This window comes from Kogia breviceps, chromosome 8 (assembly GCF_026419965.1).
Source record: "Kogia breviceps isolate mKogBre1 chromosome 8, mKogBre1 haplotype 1, whole genome shotgun sequence".
Lineage (NCBI taxonomy): Eukaryota > Metazoa > Chordata > Mammalia > Artiodactyla > Physeteridae > Kogia > Kogia breviceps.
This window is the reverse complement of record NC_081317.1, coordinates 90,062,307-90,081,711: the sequence shown is the minus strand read 5'-3', so window position 1 is coordinate 90,081,711 and position 19,405 is coordinate 90,062,307. Positions and strand designations below refer to the sequence as shown.

The window sequence follows — 19,405 nt, the reverse complement described above, 5'->3', positions numbered from 1 at the left end:
TTGCTCACATCTCCAGTGGTGGAAGACAGATGAACAAAACCAACAACACACACACACACACACACACACACACACACACAGTATCAGATAGTGATAAATGGTATGCAGGCAATTAAAACAGTTATGTAAATGAGTCATTGGTGGTGACTCAGATTGACTTTGGGGGAAACTCTCACTGGGAAGGTCATTTCTTATAACAAAAAACCCCCAAGTATGTGATCACTGGGGAAACAGTATTCTGGGCATAAGGCATGGGGAACAGGTAGTGTAAAGCCCTGAGGTGAGCATAAGCTTGCTATATTTGAGTATCTGAAAAATATCTATAACTTGGAAGTGTAGTAGGTGAAGGAAGACCAGGAGAAAAGGAGGTTCTAAAAGTGAAGAGGGACCAGATCATAAATAAGGGTGAAGAGTGCTGGATTTACTTTATGTGGCATGGGAAGCTAGTGTGAAGCTAATGGTATGGGCTCAACAACTAACTGGCAACTGTTAGCAGAGTATAACCAATGAAAGAAAAATCCACCCCCCAAATTATACACATTCTCTGAAAAACTCACCTATGTTTAAAAGTTTCTCTACTTATGTTTGTGCAAATACATGACAATTTATCTCTGAGCCCAGAATTCTAGGTTGATTCATGAGAAGGAAAATACGCCCACTTATGTTTAGTCCACGGAATAAGAGTTCCATTGGTTCAAATCCTATGCAAAAGGACAAGATGAATCAGGAAATAATTATGAGGGGAGCTTATGAGAACCAAATTAGCAGGGATATCCAGACGTTGGAACTTGACTGGCACGGATACAAGTAGGGGCTTCCTCACAGGAGGGGCCACCTGTACCCCTACAGCACTTCTGGCTTCTCCTTGGGAGCACAGAACAGAAGGATAGTCACACTACCACACAACTCTTCAGTGGTTCATTCCTATCACCTCCTCTCAGAGTAAAGGCCACAGTGCTCCTGATCCTTTCCCTATTTCACCCACTAGTATACTAAACTGGTTTTTTATTATGTTTATCGTCTGCTTCCCCATTTCTAGAATGCGAGGTACATGAGGGCAGGGATCTTCATCCAGTCCACTATGCATCCCTATGCCCAAAATCTAGAGTGTGCAAACTATGGCTGGAAGGTCAAATCCAGCCTCCTGCCTGTTTTATATGGCCTATAAGGTAAGAATGATTTTAACATTTTAAAATGGTTTAAAAATTCTAAAAAAGAATGTTTTGTAATATGTGAAAATTATATACAATTCAAAATTCAGTGTCCATAAATTACTGGAACACAGCCCGGCTGCTTTTCATGCTACAGGGATCAAGTTATGACAGAGACCAATGACTGGCCTGCCAAGCTAAAATATTTACTATCTGGCTCTTTACAAAAAAAGTTTGCCAACACCTGACATAGAGCATGGTAAGTGCTCAATAAATAGGTGGTGAATGAATAGATGTTACAGCCTCTAAAATTTTAGAGTGAAAATGAATTATGCAGCCAATAAAAGTATTTAAAGTAGATATGAATACTGAAAATCTCTGCTACTGATTGAGGATACAGAGCAAAAGCTTTATAGAATTTCTCTGAATTTAATTATTTGATTGCTTAAGTTTGAGGAAATTACAAATAGTACTAAATGCTGTTCCATCTGTCCGTAGCACTCTTCCCCCTGATAAATATGGTAAGCTCCTTCACCTCCTTCAAGTCTTGGCTCAAATGTCATTTTCTCCTGACCACCCTATTTAACGTTGCTAGCTCCCTCCAATTGGTGTTCCCTATGCTGCTTCACTACCCTCCCTCCCTTCCTTTTTTTTTTTTTTTTTTTTTTTTTTTTTGCGGTATGCGGGCCTCTCACTGTTGTGGCCTCTCCCGTTGCGGAGCACAGGCTCCGGACGCGCAGGCCCAGTGGCCATGGCTCACGGGCTTAGTTGCTCCGCGGCATGTGGGATCCTCCCGGACCAGGGCACGAACCCGTGTCTCCTGCATCGGCAGGTGGATTCTCAACCACTGCGCCACCAGGGAAGCCCCCTCCCTTCCTTTTTTAAAACTCCGTGGCACTTACTACATCTGACATACTGTATATTTTACTTGTTTGTTTTGTCTATCTCCCAACGTGAAGGGATTCTGTCTGTTTTTTTGTTCAGTGCTGTACCCCAGATCCTAGAACAGGCCTAGGCATATAGCAGGAGTTCAGCAAATATTAATGAATTAATAATCAGGTAATGCATATATAAAGTGCATGGCCCACAGTAAGCATCCAATACATTTTAGTTATTGTTAATAATTTGGATACTTTGGGAAATTATATCAATTTTTATGTCATTAAGGCACAATGTATAAAATTATGCTTTGATATATTAAAAAGGCTGAATAAATTAATACAGCTTCCTAAGCATCTCTCATACTTTACCTTGAGAATCAGCTATGTACTCTGGCAGAACCAGGAAGGAATTAGTAATAGAGACATCCTTCTTAATCAAGATTTTGAAAGCATGTTTCATGTTGATACTTATTTTATTTTGAAAGAAATCTCATTCAAAAAGCTTCATATTTAGCCCCACTGTTCATTTATGCCCCTGGATGAAGTACAAACATTTGGATGTTCATTCATCTGAATAATATCACTAGTTACAAACTTCCATTATTACTAATAAAAATAGCAACAGTATTTATATTGTGCTAGGGAAATTTAAACTGTTTCACAATAATTAATTAGTAAATGACATGACAAACACTATCTACACACTCTCATTTTAATAAACTATCATGTACTAGGATTTAATAGGAATGAAATCAGCCTAGATCTTACCTAATTAGAGAATATTTCTGTATTAGAAAATACAGTACTGAAAACTCAATAATTATTTCCAGTGGACAAGTTTTCATACTATGATCTAACAAAAATCTTACAGCTATTTAAAGTGTTAGAAATATAAATTTGTGACTCAATATTTCTGCCTTGGAGCGTGTCTTTATTTTTAATTAACAGTAAAGGTCCAATTTAAAGCAGAATGTGTCAACTGATTAGCTCTAAGTTCAAGATTCTGTCATACATGTCTGTACTGCAGACAAAAAGTTAAATGCAAGGGAATGAATGCAGTTTTTAGAACTTTTTTTAAAGTTAAAAGATTTATCTAAAGATTTTGACCCAATGGATAACCAAATGAACTATTTATGAAAGCAGATCTCTTTCTTTTCTTTTTTTTTGGTTACAGACATTTAAATAATCTATATTTGTAGGGTGATATCTTAGAGATTACTTTACTATCAATATATAGAAGTAATAACCTGGTAGATAGCGTTACCTATGAAAGGTCCATCCCATCTGCTATTCTTGCTGAAAGCTTTTCATGCACCAGTAAACTCAGTAAATATCAGAAGATAAAGCATAAGCCTACCACGCCACGGATTTACTCCTAATGTCTCCTCATAGTGCAGCCCGATGCAACGATTACAAATGATTTTCTTCTAATGTCATTTTACATAACCCTTTTTTCTGCATGAGTAGTTAGTGCGGAATGAATGAATGAATGCCATTAAAACAGTTAATCATTATCTAGGACACTGGCCTTACTCCCTTCACTACTAGGAATCTCCATGACAAAGGCCAAGAGATCAAAACGCCAGAGCTGCCTCAGTGTCCTATTTCTAACAGTAATTTTTTATGCAAATGATCTGCTGGGCATCTCTCTCTGTGACCTTGGGCTGCCCTTATCTAAACTGACTTTGATCCAATGAGGGCTTGTATCTAGTTGAAGCTCATTACTATATACGATCTGCAATCAACTGCACTAACTAAAGGGAATTTTCTACTCTTGTGAACGCAAAACAGACTTATTTTTTAAATTATACATATGCTTAAAGACTAGACTATATGTTTTTTATTAATCGAATTTGTTATATGAGTATATATTAAAAAGCAAATATATTACTTGAAGTAAATGTATTAATGACCAAATGTAACATTGATAAAGCACTGAGCTTAGCTCCAGTCCTCTTGAACAAGTCACATTTGTATATACACCTCTCAAATCAATTATGCTTTTTATGTTTGAAAACTACCTTACTCTTTCAAAAATATTTCCAATTTCTTCTTTTAATAAACTCACTAATAGCACAAGCCTCCTCCCAATATTCAAGTATTTTAAAATATTAAACCCAAGTAATCAAATAGGATTTGCCAAGACAATGTTACAAGAAACCAAAAGCTTGCCAACATCGTCAAAGTCCACTAGTTGAAGTGACCTAATGGCATGAATTTGACATTTGAGCAAAACAAAAGTTTGAATTTAAAATATACTTTTTCCCCCTATTTAAAGATATTATTTTTACTACCTACTCTAGAGATCAGATATATTTTTCTAAGTATTTTATTTAGTTTTATGAAAAGTAGCCAGGGAAAGAATGGATGCCCTCCCTTTCCTTTGGTATTGTTCACAATATAAATGCCAACAGAAATGTAACTGGTACATATTCAAGGAAAATCACAGCTGGGGCCTAAAGGAATCAAAGGAAGAAATTTTAAAGTTGGGCAAATAGTTTTGCAGTGAATTGAACCAAAGCTGAGTCTGAAAAGGCAAAAATAGATCCCATATGACCAAAGATACAAAGGCTAATGTCTTGTCCTCCATTTTCAGTGTTTTTCTGGGGTGGGTCCTCACACCTGGCGATCTGAATTCCAGGTCTATTGCACCCACGATTTTAGACAAAGCCTTCCATTTGCATACTGTTCTGACAAATATTCACAGTATTACTTCCCTTTGAGAAATTCAGAGAAGAAAGTCTCTCCTCAAACTAAAGGCTTTGAAACTATTTTAAAACAAAGCTTCCTTTATGAAGATTTTTAAGCTCTTTTTTCCCTCAGTGAAAAGAAAGAATTCAATTGTACTCTAGTGGACATTGCTACTAATTTCCCCTACATCCTAAAAATGCCATTGAAAGCACCATATATAATGATATACCTATATTTTTTAATGTGTAAAAAAACTATGTCATGTACCCAACAGACTCCCAATCCATTGGGTAATTCCTTAATTAGGCAGATTTTTGAAACATGTATTATGTACACAACAGACCGGAACGTCTCCTTTGGAGCATTTTCTAGTCTATCGGGTGATTACATCATTAAGCCACACATGCTATGTAGAAAAAATCCTTATGAAAATTCATGAAAAAATGTACAGCACAACATTAGCATGCAGCAGACGTGTATGCTTTTGATATTTTTTCTGTTAAAAAAAAACTACATGAAGTAATTAGTCCAGGTCATGAAAACATGAGAAAGGTACCAGACACTGGTGAAAACGAAAATTGCAAAAAATTGCATTTCTCATGGTTTAGCAGAGAGTAATTTGCTTTATTGGAAAATAGATTCTAAAACAGTGTTCATTTGAATTGCAGCAGAATAAAGGGTGTTGCTTTATTGATTTGATATTTCCTATGTACATGTAATTTCTTCCCTACCCCTCTTTTGGATACTGTTAAGTTTTACAAGCCAATGGGTTGAAGGTTGCAAATGACCAGTGTGGTTATTCACGTCCTTGAAGTACTGTATGTTTGTATACTTATATATTCATTTTACGTAACCTAGAGTGTAAGGGATTACATGACTGTTATCTTTTTCAAGTCAAAACTACGCTACAGTAATAAGAATAGAGGTAAACTGTTGGTATAACTCCCAACCAGATTATACATTCACAATGTTAAGTGTTAGGCAAAATCTGAAAGCCAATATATTTGAAGACTAAAATGAATGAAGCATACGTTTTATAAAAAGGAGCTATTAAATTTATTAATTTATGATTTTTCTTTTTGTAAATGACATTCTACCCCTACCCCCCAAAAAAGCCAACAACAAAAAAGAAAACCTCAGTAAGCAGAGAACAATGAACATATGCAAGACAGTAAGGATCACAGTAATTCACCCCCTGAATGTTCTAAATCTTCATGGCTTAAAAAGTATCCCAATTTTCTCCAAAGGTAGTGGCATTTATTCACTGGGCCATAGCTAATTTTACATGGAATGGAAAAATGTTAGTTTAAGTTTAATTTACCACCCTATTTAAATAAATCCAATGTAGCTCTCAAACTGCAGAGCTATCCCTCCGTCTATTTTAATTTTAAAGTAAGTTAGCAAAGGCTTCCTTCTTAATCCCCAGAGACTACCTACATAGTGACACAAACGCACAAATTTATGACAGCAACATAAATGCTCTTCTGAAGTAATGTGCAACATTAAGTGAAAATCATTTCCTGGAAAGATATTATAGGTATCTATATTTTATTTGCCATCTTAAACATATCTGGGTCTTTATGGCCTTATTTTAAAAATGTATTTCCTTTTTATATTTCCTGGTGCAAATGGACTGCATAAATAAGCAATGTGCTATGAGGCTTCAGACCAGCCGATAAAACCTTTCAATTTTCATGCCAGCTTCTTCTTTTGTAATTCAAATCCGCCTGGAAACTGGCAGCTCTGAAAACTGAAACAAGCACTGCCACAAATACCTTGTAATGCTATCGACCTTGTCTGCCCATGCAGTGAGAAAGGGGGATGCGTATGTGTCTGCAGCCATCCAGATAACACAACTCATTTTTTGGGGGGTGGGGGGGGATAACAGAAGCCAGCCCCAGACTCTGCACCCAAAGCAGTCATTACCAGTCACACTGGAGAATAAGTCTCTTCAAAATACACAGTGCATTTAAAAACCATATATGAGGCTGAGCCACTGCTGTCATTACCAATTTTAATTTAGCTCCTTCAGTTTGCCAGCCAGATAAACTCTTTAGTGCTGTTTTTTAATCTATTTGCCACATTTTATGTTTAAGATTATAGTAATATGGACAGGAGAAGGAATCACTTTTAGGGGAAATAAAGAAATAGATCCGCTTATCGGCGCCCATCAGAAAGTTCATTAATCAGCCAGGCTTTGTGCCCTCTAAATTGAAAGGTTAAATAATCCTCTCAGGAATATTTCTTGGCCCCTCCGCCAATTGTCCGGAGAGGAGCTGCCATTCATAGTACGAGGGATCGGTGACAGGGTATCTTACCACTGTTTGGACCCAAACAATGATGGACAAATGGCCTGGTTTACAAAGAACCTTTTAGTACATGGATGGAAAACGACCACAAGCTTTGATGCAGGGTGGAGGGATGAGGAGGGCATGGAGACAGGATGTGGGGGAAGGGAAAGAGAAGAACACATACATGTTTGAATCCATGGATATTTTATCTGAACGTTTATTGGGGTAGACTATAAAACACAGAAACCACATTAATATACATCTACCAACCATATGCAGGGCTTAACATATTCAAATCTGCTTATATATTTTGCATACAACTGCATATAAACTATCACTGAAAAATCGTAGAATAAAAGAACCACAGCTTTATTATATTTATTAGTTAATACACACGGGATCCAAATAAGCCCTGAGATTTTCATTTTTGCCATAACTCCACATGACTTACAACACATACTTCTCCCCCTCCCCATACCCCACCCGTGCTTAGTCTACTGAAATACTCTTAACCATCAGTCACAAAGGTAGAGAATTCCACAGCTGTAAGTACCTGTTTAAAGGGGGGAAGTAATGCTTTTTTGGTTTTACAATACGCTCCATCTTAGCTCCTACATGTCTTAAAGAACAAACATGGAATAGGAATGCTCTTTGAAAGAACACCAATCACATTCACTGAGGAAGTGCTTAATTTTGTGTTGCCCTTTTTGCTGGACCTATATGAGAATATGGGTAAGAGACTGCAAAGCAACTGAACAAGCTCTTATAACTCAACATTTTGCTGTGAAATCAGGCTGGTTTCTGGCATCAGTCATGTGAAGGCACATGAAGCAGTTTTACCTGAAGTGCAAAAAACTGATATGCTATTTTGTTTCATTTCTCATCTGATTAACACAAACCCTCTACCACTAGCAGAAAGTATTATATTTGGTTATGATAGATGACTATATTCAGATGACACTGAAGTTACCACCTAAGAATTATACATTTATTAACAATATATTTTTTCAAAATGATATCATTATATCTTTATATGGCACACATTTTATTTAGTCATTTTCACTAAAAGAGAAAGAGTAAATATGTTTGTCATCTACTCTTAAAAGTCTTTATAATGAGTTTTAGGCAAATCAAATTAAGAAACTAATATGTTTGCTATAATTTAATTAAAAGTTACCTACATTTCTAGAAAGAAGACAAGCATAAATAACTAGAAAATGAAAACTGAGGTAAATAATTTTAACAAAAGACACTGCTTGTGGGGATTTTAATTTCAATAGCTATAAGGAGGAAAAATTTTTAGGAGATAGACAGTAAAGGGGTCATTACGGATCTCCTCATCATAGGCAAATAAAAGGCTTCACAATACATAATCTGAGTTTGGGCTATTAGTCCAGTTGCTATCTCTACAGGAGTGAGGAATTTGTGGGTTTGCTGTATTGGAGCTCACAGAGTGTTGAACACAGGCTAAGTTAGGTATTGTGCTAAGTACTTTACATTTATTATCTCACTGTATACTTATAACAGCTCTAGAAGGCACTATACCCATTTTTCAGATGAAGAAACCGAGGGTCTCAGAAGGGAAATATTTTAACTAGGTTCGCACATCTAGTAAATGAAAGAGCCAGAATTTAAACCAATGTTTGATCCCAAAGCTGGCATTCTTTCCCCTATATTATGATGAAAAACATTCCTTAGTAATTTCCTCAGAAATAAGTCTGTCCTTTCAGCCCAATTTTATAGCACATTTTTCTAAGGACTTCAGTAAAATGAGAAGGAAATGTGGTATAAAGACAAATAAATGAAATGTGAGAGATCCAAGAAAGAGAGAATTGAGATTTTATTATATAAATGAAGTTAAGGAACAACCAAAACTTAGTTCCCCTAACTGAAAAGAAATGTGGGTAATCCACAAATACATGTAAAGGAACAATATTTATGTAAAATGGGTATTTATAGACATGGATATATTACACATTATAAAGATGACCTTATAATCTACCTAATAGATTCAACTTTGTATGATTTTTGAAAAAAGGAATTAAAATATCAGGATAGCTTTATTACCAACTGATTCACACAGTGAATTATTTTTACAAAGCTAATATGAATTTCTGAACATTCCCATTGAATAATTGTTTTTGAAATGTGATCTGTCAGTGCAGTAGTACACCAATTAAGGTGACAATCTATTTTAATTCCAAAGATACTAAAAATATATTTTTCATTAAACATCCTCTAAACATGAAGCAGTTTTCTTCATATAATAGTTTTGATATTTCTAAAAAACCAGAGTTGTTGGTCTTGGAGGACCACTGCCAAACTCAAAATAGCTGGAAGAAAATATTTGTAAATGTACAAAAATATGACTCTCATGACTTTCTGGCACGTGGGGATCAAATGGCAAATGAATTTCAAGTCTAAAATCTGATTGAGTCTATCAGTAATTCATTAACTTTTAGTCTTTTAAGATATTTTGCTTCTAAACCTTAAACTTAATTCAATTTAAGTTTACAACTGTAGTTTATACCATAACAGAAAATGCAACACGAGTTCAGAGAGATTGTTCATGTCAATAACTCAAGGGGTTCTTTCAGGAATCTTTTCCTGCAGATTAGTCAAATGATTGACCAAAACCTTTAAAGGTTATGGTTGATCATGACTGTGAATGACTAAGTGATTCCTAAATACTTAAGACCTGTTAGGAATTACTGTAATCTACCATGTCTTTCACATGCATGACTACTAAAAGGAATGCTTAATACAAATATCACTGGCCCAGTATACTTTACTTCTATTCTTGCACTGAAATGTCCAGAGAAAATCATGACAAGCTCAATCACCTGGAATATATATATTTAAGGAACACATGGATCACCCATTCAAAGTACATATGAAAAATAATCACTTGAATATGCTAAAATTATTCGAATAGTTGTATGCTTTTTACGTGTACTTAACATGACAAAGAATAGGCACCATTCAACATTTCAGATTTTTGAACTCTAATTTATTAGAGTGTTAAACTTCACGGATCTTGAAAATTCTCAGGCTACATGTTTACATTCATTTTTGTCATAACAGGGATAGTATTTCAAAGTGTAGAGAAACAAGGAAAAAAACAACATAGTTTTCTTTGGGATTATATGAATAATGTATGTGTTTTTTAAGGAAAAGAAAGAAAATATTTTTAAAATGTTATATATATATATATAAATTATAAATACTTAGAAACTGGAATTTAATTACCACAAAATTTAAGTATCAAGAAGAAATTGCCCCTACAATGACTAACTATAATTCCTTTGTAAGTAAAGGTGAACATAACTAGGAAAAAGAAAAAAAGAGTTAGCAAATTTTGTTCAATTACATTTGAACAAAAGTCCAAATGTAATTTTCCATCTTTCTATCATCCTCAGGAGAAACATTTATTAACAGGTAAGAAAATAAAGACCACAACAGGAATTTCTTTACATTTTTAAAACAGAAGTAAAACTTCTGTTTTACTTTTATGAAGTCCATACAGTAAATATGTTAAGTCTTAAACGCAACAGACTTTGCTGCCAGCCACTAAGGGGCATATAAACAAGCACAGGGATTGTTTTGTCAATTGAAGAAAGGAAGTTGCTGTTAGAGTTTTAGATTCAATTAGTTTATTATTAGCAACATGTACTACATAAAAAATAAATAGAAATCACAATGATGGGTGATTAGGACATTAAAGATTTAGAAAATGACAAAAAACACAGCTGTTTGTAGGCCAAAACATTTGTAAAGAGTCTTTTCTAAATTGTGTGAATGCTACATAATTTTCATTGCTTGATTATCTGAAACACTTAAATCTACATTAGAATTATTTTCATAAAGCACTTGATATTATTTAAATATATTAAAAGAAGAAACAACTACTCAAAATATTCCATTATTGACTTCCCATTTAAAACAAATTAATTTTTGCATTAAAATATTAGAAATCAATTAAGTTGGGCATTCTCTCTGAAAGGGGTGACACTTCAATATTTCTCTGACAAAATGAAAATATGAAGGCTCTCCCATATGCTTCAATAAATAGAAATAAACTATATTCAAATCTAATAATTTTATTCTACTCCCATTCAAAAACAAGTTTGTATACACACAATGTCTAGAGATCTTAGGAAACATTGTGAGAGGAAAAATAACATGCATTTATAATTCACAACGTTCACTTTTTCCCCCTTCCTTTTACAGAAGCTTTAGAAAATTGCTTTTTGATGATTGGCAAATTGTATTTATTTTTAAATGAATCTCATTTATTGAGATTGATAATTCCAGGTTTCATTTGCTTTGAAATTGCATTTTCCAATTGCTTCCAATGATAAGTTCTAGCAAATGTGGTCCAACATGCCAGTGAAAAAAATCAGTTGACCTATTCTGTAAATGTAGTAATTATCTTTTACACTAAATTCAAAACATGGTAAGACTGAACTAAAAAATTATAAGCAAAATGTTGACACTAAATTCTTTAAGAACAAGGTGAATGTTTAAATAAATATTAAAGCATTCACATAAATTTTCCATTTGAAAAAAGTCTTTAAAAATTTTGGTCACTGTCCAAATGTATTTCTATCTCTGTTATCACAGATGGAGTTTTAGAAAAATAAGTTATAAATGCTTATTCAGAAAATTCTTTTTATTCAGACACCAAAGTAACTTGAAACAGAAAGCAGTATGATTTACTTTTTAAGTACTACAATGGAAAGATGGCCCTGAGATACTACAAAATAGTCATGTACCATCTGAATCCTCAGAGCATGATTATATTCACCTCAGTAGTGTTCTAGTATTAAGGGCATTTTTAATAAAAACTAAAACTCTGAAAATTTGACAGAGATGTAATATCTTAACCACAGTAATTCAAGACATAGAGGAAAAAACCCTACAATTTAAACAAGAGTATTCCCAGTTCTTAAGGAAATTGGCAAAGTGAATTGAACAATCAAAAATAAGAGCCTCCAAAATGAATTTATATAGTCTTAGTCTGTGATAATTTGTACGCCAGGCCTCAAAAAAACGTATGAAGAAAAAGTTTATTTAAATAATTCTAAAATAAAGTGAGGCCTAGTTCTCACTCTATTTGGAGGTAGTTGACATTTTAAAATGCAGTATGTAACCAGTTCTATTTCCTTTGATAAACACACACACACACAAGAAAAAAGAAAGTCCTATCTCTTGATATCTACTGTGTGGATGGGGTTCTTATGGGTTTTGCAGTTCTGCTTATGTAGCCGAGGAGCTCTCAGATTCTGAGATTTAGGATTCCCAACATATATTCAATGAAGAGAGAGAGACAGAATGTTTGTCCATGAAAAGAAAAGGTTCTGGCTTGAGGCTGACTTTTTAAAACTCTTTTAGACTCTTTACTTTTTTCTCATTTTAAGGTAAGTAAAATATATTCCATTTTAGTATTAGGTAGAAAATTGTTACCCACCCTAACTTATATCATAATTCCAGGGTAAAGCCCTTTGTACAGCTATTGCCTCATAATCAAATTCCACTTTCTTAGTCTTTCCTTCTGGACCGTAAAACATAGTTCTAAAATTAAATTTAAATCTTATGACATTTAGGGTTACCTATTCTATGGTATGGCAGAGAATGTTTTAGAGAGTAACATTTGTTTCCATACTGTGAAAATCCAGAAAACACATTTCTAAATTGTTGTTTCCAGGTAAGGAGAGAAAACTGAGTGGCAAGATGGAATGATATTGTTAATTATTGTCTATAAGATATACTCTGGCATTCAACTGGTTCAGGTAAGACTACTATTAATTACTAGTAAACTCAGGTTACAAGCCTTTCCTAGACTAGAAAGGAAGACAAGGAAACTACTCCTCTCCATGTCCCTGAGAGCAAGTATTTTACTTTTTGAATTCTAGGCATTCCAAACATTATATATAAAGAAACATTTAAAACTTAATTCTTCCAAAAAGGTTACATTTTCTTCCTGTTTAAACTTTTAGTTAAAATAAAAGGTAGTAGGTTGTAACACATTTTAACAATGCACACAAAGAAATCCAAGCACAAAATTAAACATAAAAGATGTATTGTCCGTTTTGGTTCTTAATACAAACGGCCCCCAAATAGCAAACTCTTGGTTACTTTTTTAAGTAGATTAAAAACAAGATTAACAAAATGTCCAAAGCATGTCAAATTATAGCCTCTACTAGTTTAAAATTCTGTTGGTTGTAAAACTCTGTTGGTGGCCATTTTGGCCTAGGATTTTTAATATAAATGAGACTAGAAATGACAGGGGATGGGGGAAGGGACTTTCCTTCTTGAACAGTCAAAGAGGGAATTTTTTTTTATCTAGAATGAGTTATATGAAAGATGAAAAAGAATATTCAAAGTTAGGCTTTACCAGAATCTGAAAATATAACAAATTAAAATATAAGAACAGTGCTATATTACTGAAGATTTAAAAAACTTTCTAAACATTTTTTGAAGGAGGTAAATACATAAACTATTTGGAGAAATTATTTAATTGCTAAATAAAAATCATATATTTTTCTTTTTCCCATGCCTGTCTCCAAACTGATAATCTAAAGTCATTAAATTACATGACATAATTTTATAGCCATTAAAATATATAAAGAAAAATGACATGGCCAAATAGTTGTTATAATATGGATACATATGTACATATACAAAAATATATGTAGTGTCTTAGAGTTTTATTAGCATGTACCGTTTAGAATGATGGTCTTATTTTTTTATTAATGAAGTCAAGTCTAGTTAGAAAGCTATTCTATTCAGATATAAGTTGTAAAGGAGACTTTATATGACCTCTAATGAAATTGCTGAAAATAGTGAACACCTCTCCTTTTTAATTTTCCTCTTATTTCAGAATGAGGAAAATGTGTTTTAAGGAATTTTTGATTTGATTTGATTTCACAGGTCCACTTACACCCACCAGTCAACTTATCATCTTTCTTACATGTTTGAGAAATAAAACTCTGTTTAACCTATAGACTTTTTTTTAAAATTAAGTGATTCCTGGATAGACCTTAAATTGTAGTAGCTAAACTTTAGGTTGTGTAAATGTCCTTCTATTCTCACTGACTGAGAGTCAGATAAAAGCAATAGACAACTTCGTAAATGTAGACATTTCCAAACTAGATATACAAATCTCCCCTCAAAAAGTGTAGTTCATTTTGGGTAAGAAATGGGCATGTTTTGGTTAGAAACAGAAATTAATCAATGATTAAGTGTAGAAATATCCAGTTTTAAGAAGATGGGTTTAAATGAATATACAATAGCCGTTCTAACCTGGGCTTTATTACTTGGTTATTGCCCTGATTGACGCCACATTCACGTGTGAGGGCTACTATGAGTCAATAGGTGGCAGTCCATCGCCTAGTAAAAGAGCTGAAGATGACTAAACTCATCATGCATCTTGCTTTCATTCAAGATTAAATACTGCTAAACTGCACACATTAGGATATTTCCTATATGTATAATTATTTGGCTATTTTGCTGGATTGATATAGATGTACATGTTTATAAATATACTTGTTTTGCATTTATACTTGCACAGTAAACTAACTCTTAATTACTAATTATTAATTTAAACTTGATAATTATGAATTGTGATAGTTATTTCAATATTATTTTGAAAAATTAATCAGGCTTCCAAATTAAGACAAATTTTTTTAAATGATCTTGTTAAACTTATAGATAGAATATACTGTAATTTCCCCAAAGGCAAATTCATTTTGTTGTTTTTTCTCCCAACTATTCTTTCTATAATTTATGTTTTTCAAAAGCTACAATATTAAATGAACCTTCAAATATCTCTGTTATACTAAACACTGATTTCTATCCTTCTATGACAGTTATATAAAAGAATGTAAGAGCAAATAATGAAAAGAATGGCTTTAAAATAGTACTTTCTATACTTCAAGTTTTCAAGATTGGAATTTTCTAACTTAGGGGAAAAAGGAAAATTAATGCAATGTCAAATCCATTAGGCTATTACTTAAAAAAAAAGTTGATGAAAAACTTGCTATACAGTTACAAAGAGTGACTGTGATCTTGAAAACTGTAATACATGATTGGATTCCTCAAATTTAAACTAAGAATTTCACCATAGCCTGTTAGGATTAAAAAAAATTGCTACCCTCACACAAACATAATGTATTCATATGAGTTACACCTGTTACATATGCGTGTAACGTGTGTGTCTAGGTGTGCACTCGCATGTGCATGTATTTATTTATTTATTAAAAAAATTTTTTGGAGTAGGGGATAACACTAAAGATTTTTAACAAAACCCAATTTGGGATTGAGGATAGTTAAGGAATTACATACAGCTTTCTACCGAGAATCTTTAAACAAATTAAACAGTGATAACAATGTGAAAACAAACCACCTGATGTACTTCTTGGGCTTGTGATAGGCACAATTGAGTCTACTTATTGGTTTATTTTTATTCCGTAAGAGCAGAGCAGTAAGAAGACATGTTTTGTAGAAACTCTGCCCTTTCTATTTTTACTATGTCTTCCTATAAACAAAAACTTTTTAATAAGTTAAACTTTAAAGAACTGTTTTTAAATATACTGCATAGCTGTACAATTACAAGAGTAATTTTTAATGTTGTCTCTTGCTCAGCACAACATATTTAATATATTAAAAGAAATGACAGGTAGGGCTATGGTGAATTATTGAAATTATTTAAGCTAAATAATAAAAATAAACTGACTTCATAATATTGAGCATTAACCAATTGATTCCACAGCAAACTATTTTTTTTGCTCCTACTTAGCCTAAAATCACACTAAAAGGAAACCACAGAATTAAATAACTTGAATGATATTAAACAGATATTTATACACTTTGAATGTCAAGAGAAGCTTAAGGATATGACAGCTGAATTGTTCTATATGAAAGATACACTAAGTTTTTTCTAGCTTCACTGAAAAATATGTGTAAACATTTCAGTAAAGCCAGAAAAATGATAATGGAAGATAGTGTGTACTGTATGCTTGTGGACTGTAGATACAACATTTTAAAGATGCTGGATTACTACTATTTTTTTTGCTTCTAGCATACTTCTCCCCTTTAATTTAATGAATGTGGTCTAGGAAGACTGAGAAATACCATGATGTAATCGTTAAATGATGTAATAAAAAACAATCAAAATCTTTTAAGAGCAGGAAGATAAAGGATAGAGGAGTGGGCAGGGGAGAAGAGAAAAAGTGTATTATTGCTTTCTCAGTGCAAAAACTCTTCAGATGTTTATTATCTTCCAGTAGAAGATGCTTGTCTATATTTTATGGTCAGCAGTTCAGAGAAGGGTAAATAGGCTGGGTCGTGGGGAAAATAAAAAAGGTGTTTCTACTTACCGTTAGGTGATACTGCCTCCAGATTTCTGGGCAAGCCTGGAAAATAAAAATATTGATCAGCTGGGAGCATGAAACAAGGTACTTTACAGCCTGTTGGTTTTGGCATAACCCAGCACCCACTGGTGTCGGTCACAGGAAAATAAGAAGCTTAACAGAAAGGGCCTGCATTTCAGCTTCAAAAACCTGGCTAGACAGTTTAATTGAATTTTACACTGGTTTAACACACTCCCTGCCATTGTCAGAAAGCCAGTTACAAAGTTTTCTCTCTCTTTTTTTTTCTTTTCAGGTTAGAAGTTTTGGGTACTAAGATGTGATTAAGAGCTATAACTCGGTTAAACTGATAAATGAACAGCAGTGGTCAAAATCAATAAGACTCACAAAGTACACATTTTAAAAGAACATTTTGAACCTTGGTAGTATGACAGAAAACAATTTAATAGCAATTGCTTTTAAGATGTCTTAGCTGTAGTTATATATTTCTGATGTTTTACCTAATCACTTGCTACTAACTTTCAATACTCTATGACATAGATAACAAGAGAATTGAAAAAGCAAAACAAAAAACAGCCTCAAGAATCTAAAGTCCATGCCTTTTCCCTTAAAAGTTGTCTTCTCCATCGTTACATTTATAGAGATATAACTTTAAAAACCCAAGAAAACCTCAATACTTTGATAAAAGATGGATTTATCGAAGCCAGAATAGGTAACAACAAAACAAAACAAAACAAAACAAAAAACAAAAGCAACAGCAGCAGCAACAAAAACCAGTTAGGAGACATTTCCTTATGGATACACATATAAATCTTTCCATATGCTTAAATTATGACTCTGTTAAGAGACACTTCTAACTGAGCTCTTTATGAATAGTTGATCAGTTTACTATTTTCTCAGAAAAAGAACTGTTGAAGACAAAATATTTTTAATAACTATATTACAGCAATGATTTTAATAAATTAAACCACCAAGCTAAGTAAATGGCAATCCTTCAAGTGGATGTGAATTTATAGCTTTTGTTTAAAAGTGTGTATATACACAAAAATATACATACACATACACATAATGCATACCTAAAATTAGAATGAGTTAAATCTTTTTTAAACCTTTATAATCTTTGACATACACTTTGAAACAATTCTTTACCTGATCTATCATTCCTCTTTCATTTATTTTTCAGGGTAGGGATAAAAGTAACAAAGATGATTCACACAATCTAAAAATATTATGGGTATGGCAATAATTCAGAAAATAACTTTTGAATGGCAAAATCTCTACTGATTATACCATCATTAGTGATTAGATCAAAAAAAGAGTAGATATGTTCCAATCATGCTGAAAATTTTATCCATTATGCATCTTAAGCTTAACTATCCAATGTAATTTTCTAAAGAAAGGTGTGTAAACTAGACTATTTAGTGGTCAGCTTTCCAATATAAATGTCACATTCATGTAAACTAAGGTGTCTGACTAAAAGAAAACCACTGATAGACAGTAATTTCTGGATGAACAACACTGATCAAAAGGAAACTATCAAAAAAAAAAAAAAAAAGGAAACTATCATTAGAAAGTAAAAAGTAGCTTCAGAAGCAAAGATCATGTTAGGTACCAAATAATAGACACAAACTTGTAGGACACAAAAGTTCTTACAAATGTGTGTGTTATGTATGTATACACACACATATTTTTTATAAACATATTTATACACATAGATCTAATGTACAATATACCCTTAAATATTCATTTCCTACCTTCTATCATAAGCTTTTGCTGTGCATATATAATTTGAGTTGGATTACTGTAGAGATAAGCAAGCAGTTATTTATACATTAGTTATGGATAGTTCTTGATTACCACAGTGTCCTCAGAATAATACGGTTGAAAAATCACAATCACTGAGTTGTCATACACTGGCAGAATGCCACTCTACCATGTGACCTTTTCTTGTGTTGCAGCAATTTAGTAATAAAAGAAAGAATTACTTGGTTTTTGAACAATCATCTGATTGCTCTGTATATGAAGATGATGCCTGATATAGAAAATTAGTACTGAGAGACACGCAACTTCTTTTATTAGACAATACTGTTACAATTTTAAAAATCCTATTTGACTACCTCTTAAGTACTTTTATTCAACATTACCATAAATAGTTTAATTTTACCATTTTCTATATATTTCCATATAAGGTTAAAAAGAAATAAATATTTCACTTAAAAATGGGTGCCATTATAAAGTGTATATCTTTAATTTTAGATATATGATGTATAACTATGTATCATTAATGAACTTTTAAAATGTAAATTTTTTTGCTTGCTGTGGCTTCTATTTCTTTTAACCATTCCTTAGCTGTTGCACATATTTTTCTTTTTGTCAAATAATGTCATAGTATGTATATTTATATATAGGCATGGAAAATTTAGATAGAATGAAGTAAATTCTATAGCAAGAGGGTTACTATTACAACTGGAGCATTTAAAATTTTTTATTTAAAAATATTTAAAATGAATGAAGTGTAGAGATACAAAGACTAATGGAAGAAACTGCAAAGTCCAGAAAAAAAAATAATAAATAAAATGAATAACTGGTCTGCAGTGGAACTTATCTAAGATGAAAATGTAACAAACTATTAAAATACAGTTGTATTTGTTGGTTGTCCTGGTGATCTCACCTTACTGGCACTTAGATGGATGGCAATCCAAGAGCCTCCTCAAGCCCCACAACTGAAAACACACAAAGTGTACTTGTACATCTGTTTTAGCAATGTGCTACACTGTTTGCCAACTTTTGCCCAACTAGTTTTCCCCTCTATTGTATTTTGTATAATAAACCATACATGAATAACTGAGTGTTATTATTCACAAAATTCAAAGATGAATCAACACCGTTTGCCACACCAAATGAATTGAGTTTATATTGCACATTTCGACCCATACTGAATTTTATCAGGTGATAATTATTGTTTTATGAGAACAACGGCTTAGTGCATCTGTTGTTTAATTCCCACTTCCCTATTCTCA

The 19,405-nt window shown here is 32.9% G+C and overlaps 1 protein-coding gene across 3 annotated transcripts in view; it reads right to left on the bottom strand.

Annotated features, from left to right (window-relative positions):
• Positions 1-19,405, bottom strand: part of ZCCHC7 (zinc finger CCHC-type containing 7) — a 249,895-nt gene that overhangs the window by 14,138 nt on the left and 216,352 nt on the right. For all 3 annotated transcript variants that reach the window (XM_059073251.2, XM_059073252.2, XM_059073254.2), the window contains exon 6: positions 16,395-16,430. In XM_059073251.2, coding sequence (XP_058929234.1) covers positions 16,395-16,430 — 36 coding nt within the window. The remainder of the gene's footprint in view (positions 1-16,394; positions 16,431-19,405) is intronic.